We start from the raw sequence: 1,564 nt of genomic DNA, 5'->3' as shown, positions 1-1,564 counted from the left end.
ATACATTTAATAATTTGTAACCACATACGCAATCATGCAGACACACAAAGTTAATATATGTTTAAAAATTTGAAATGAAATAAACAAAATAAATTTAGATATTGTATTCTAGTTTATGACTACGTTTAAAATAAATATATATATTTTGATATATTTTTGTAACTATTGTTAATATTTAACTACTTAAAAATCAATATTAATTGAATGCCAAGTTATTTGCAACAAAAAAATTATCACTTTTATATATTATGAACTCAAAATTTTGGGATAGCAAAAAACAATAATAACTTTGAAAAATAAAACTATTATTCAAAATTATATTTATGTACTACTTTGATTGGCAATCAAACATTTTGATGAATATTTATAAGAAAAAATTATAAACATTTACCATTTATATATCTTTTCAATAATCGAATATTATAAAAATTGTGTCATTTTTATATTAAATTGAAAAAATATAAACGAATATTATTTTTAAATGTATACAAACTTACATGTTTATTTCAATAACACTTTTCATAAATAATATTTTTACTTAATAAAAAGAAAGAGACTTATTTGTCAGAGTTTTTTTCCTTCATCGCCTTCACAAATTCTTGAAAATTTGCATAAGACGATCCTGTTTCGCTCGCCACTGCATCTTTTGCTTCCTTGCTCAATTTAAAAAATCTGGCCTTCATCTCATCATCTTCAAACACCTTCTTCACCCCCATCTCGATTTCCTTCTTTTCTGCTATTCCATTGTTGTTCTTATTCAAGGCCAGCCCAATCTTCCACACGTCTACCACATAAACACAGTTCAAAAACTAATCTGCAAAGTAAGGCCAGCAGAGCATGGGCACTCCCATGGTGATGCTCTCCACTGTGGAATTCCATCCACAGTGAGTGACGAAACAAGCAATAGAAGGATGAGAAAGAACCTGCATCTGTGGACACCATGGCACAAAATATGCCCGATCTTTGGTGGCTTCCATGAATCCTGGAGGAAGTTTAGCACTTGACCCGTCCATTAAATCGCCGCGCAAAACCCACAAAAATGGTTTCTGGGTCGCCTCCAAACCCAGCGCAATTTCTTCCAACTCTCTCTGCTTCATTATTGCCAGGCTTCCGAAGGACACGTACACCACACTCTTCGGAGACTGCTTGTCTAACCACTCCAAACATTCCACTTCTTCTGCCCATAAGTTCACCGTGATTCCTGCCTGAACTCCGTCATTTAGATGATGAGACAAAATGCAGGGACCAATTGAGTATACGGAAGCTCCCTGGGCAATTAAGCTATCGATTACAGGGGCTTCCAGATAATAGAAAGAATTGAATAACACCCATTTGAGCTCTCTTGTTCTTTCCATGTAACGTTCAGTGACGTGGAAAAGAATGATGGGATTCATCGAATCCAGCAACCCAAGGAATGTGTCCAGCGTAGAGAGGCGGCATGCATGAAAGGTATTTCACCTTCGTAAACTCCTTATGGACTCCTATAAAGAATTAAAAGTACAAATGACTTCAAAATTAAAGAATTCAATAACTTTGCCTAATTAAAATGTGTCGTGGGACTTAC

At 34.1% G+C, this 1,564-nt stretch overlaps 1 protein-coding gene across 1 annotated transcript; it reads right to left on the bottom strand.

Annotated features, from left to right (window-relative positions):
* Positions 1-557: 557 nt before the first annotated feature.
* LOC131055561 (7-deoxyloganetin glucosyltransferase-like) lies at positions 558-1,355 on the bottom strand. Its single transcript, XM_057990027.2, has 2 exons — positions 884-1,355; positions 558-784 (listed from the first exon to the last, which is right to left on the bottom strand). Exons 1-2 carry the CDS (start codon positions 1,353-1,355, stop codon positions 558-560), a joined length of 699 nt encoding a protein of 232 aa, XP_057846010.1.
* Between the last annotated feature and the right edge of the window lie 209 nt (positions 1,356-1,564).

This window comes from Cryptomeria japonica, chromosome 10 (genome assembly GCF_030272615.1).
Source record: "Cryptomeria japonica chromosome 10, Sugi_1.0, whole genome shotgun sequence".
In the NCBI taxonomy this organism is placed as follows: Eukaryota; Viridiplantae; Streptophyta; class Pinopsida; order Cupressales; family Cupressaceae; genus Cryptomeria; species Cryptomeria japonica.
The sequence above is the reverse complement of the archived record's forward strand: the minus strand, read 5'-3'. Positions and strand labels throughout refer to the sequence as shown.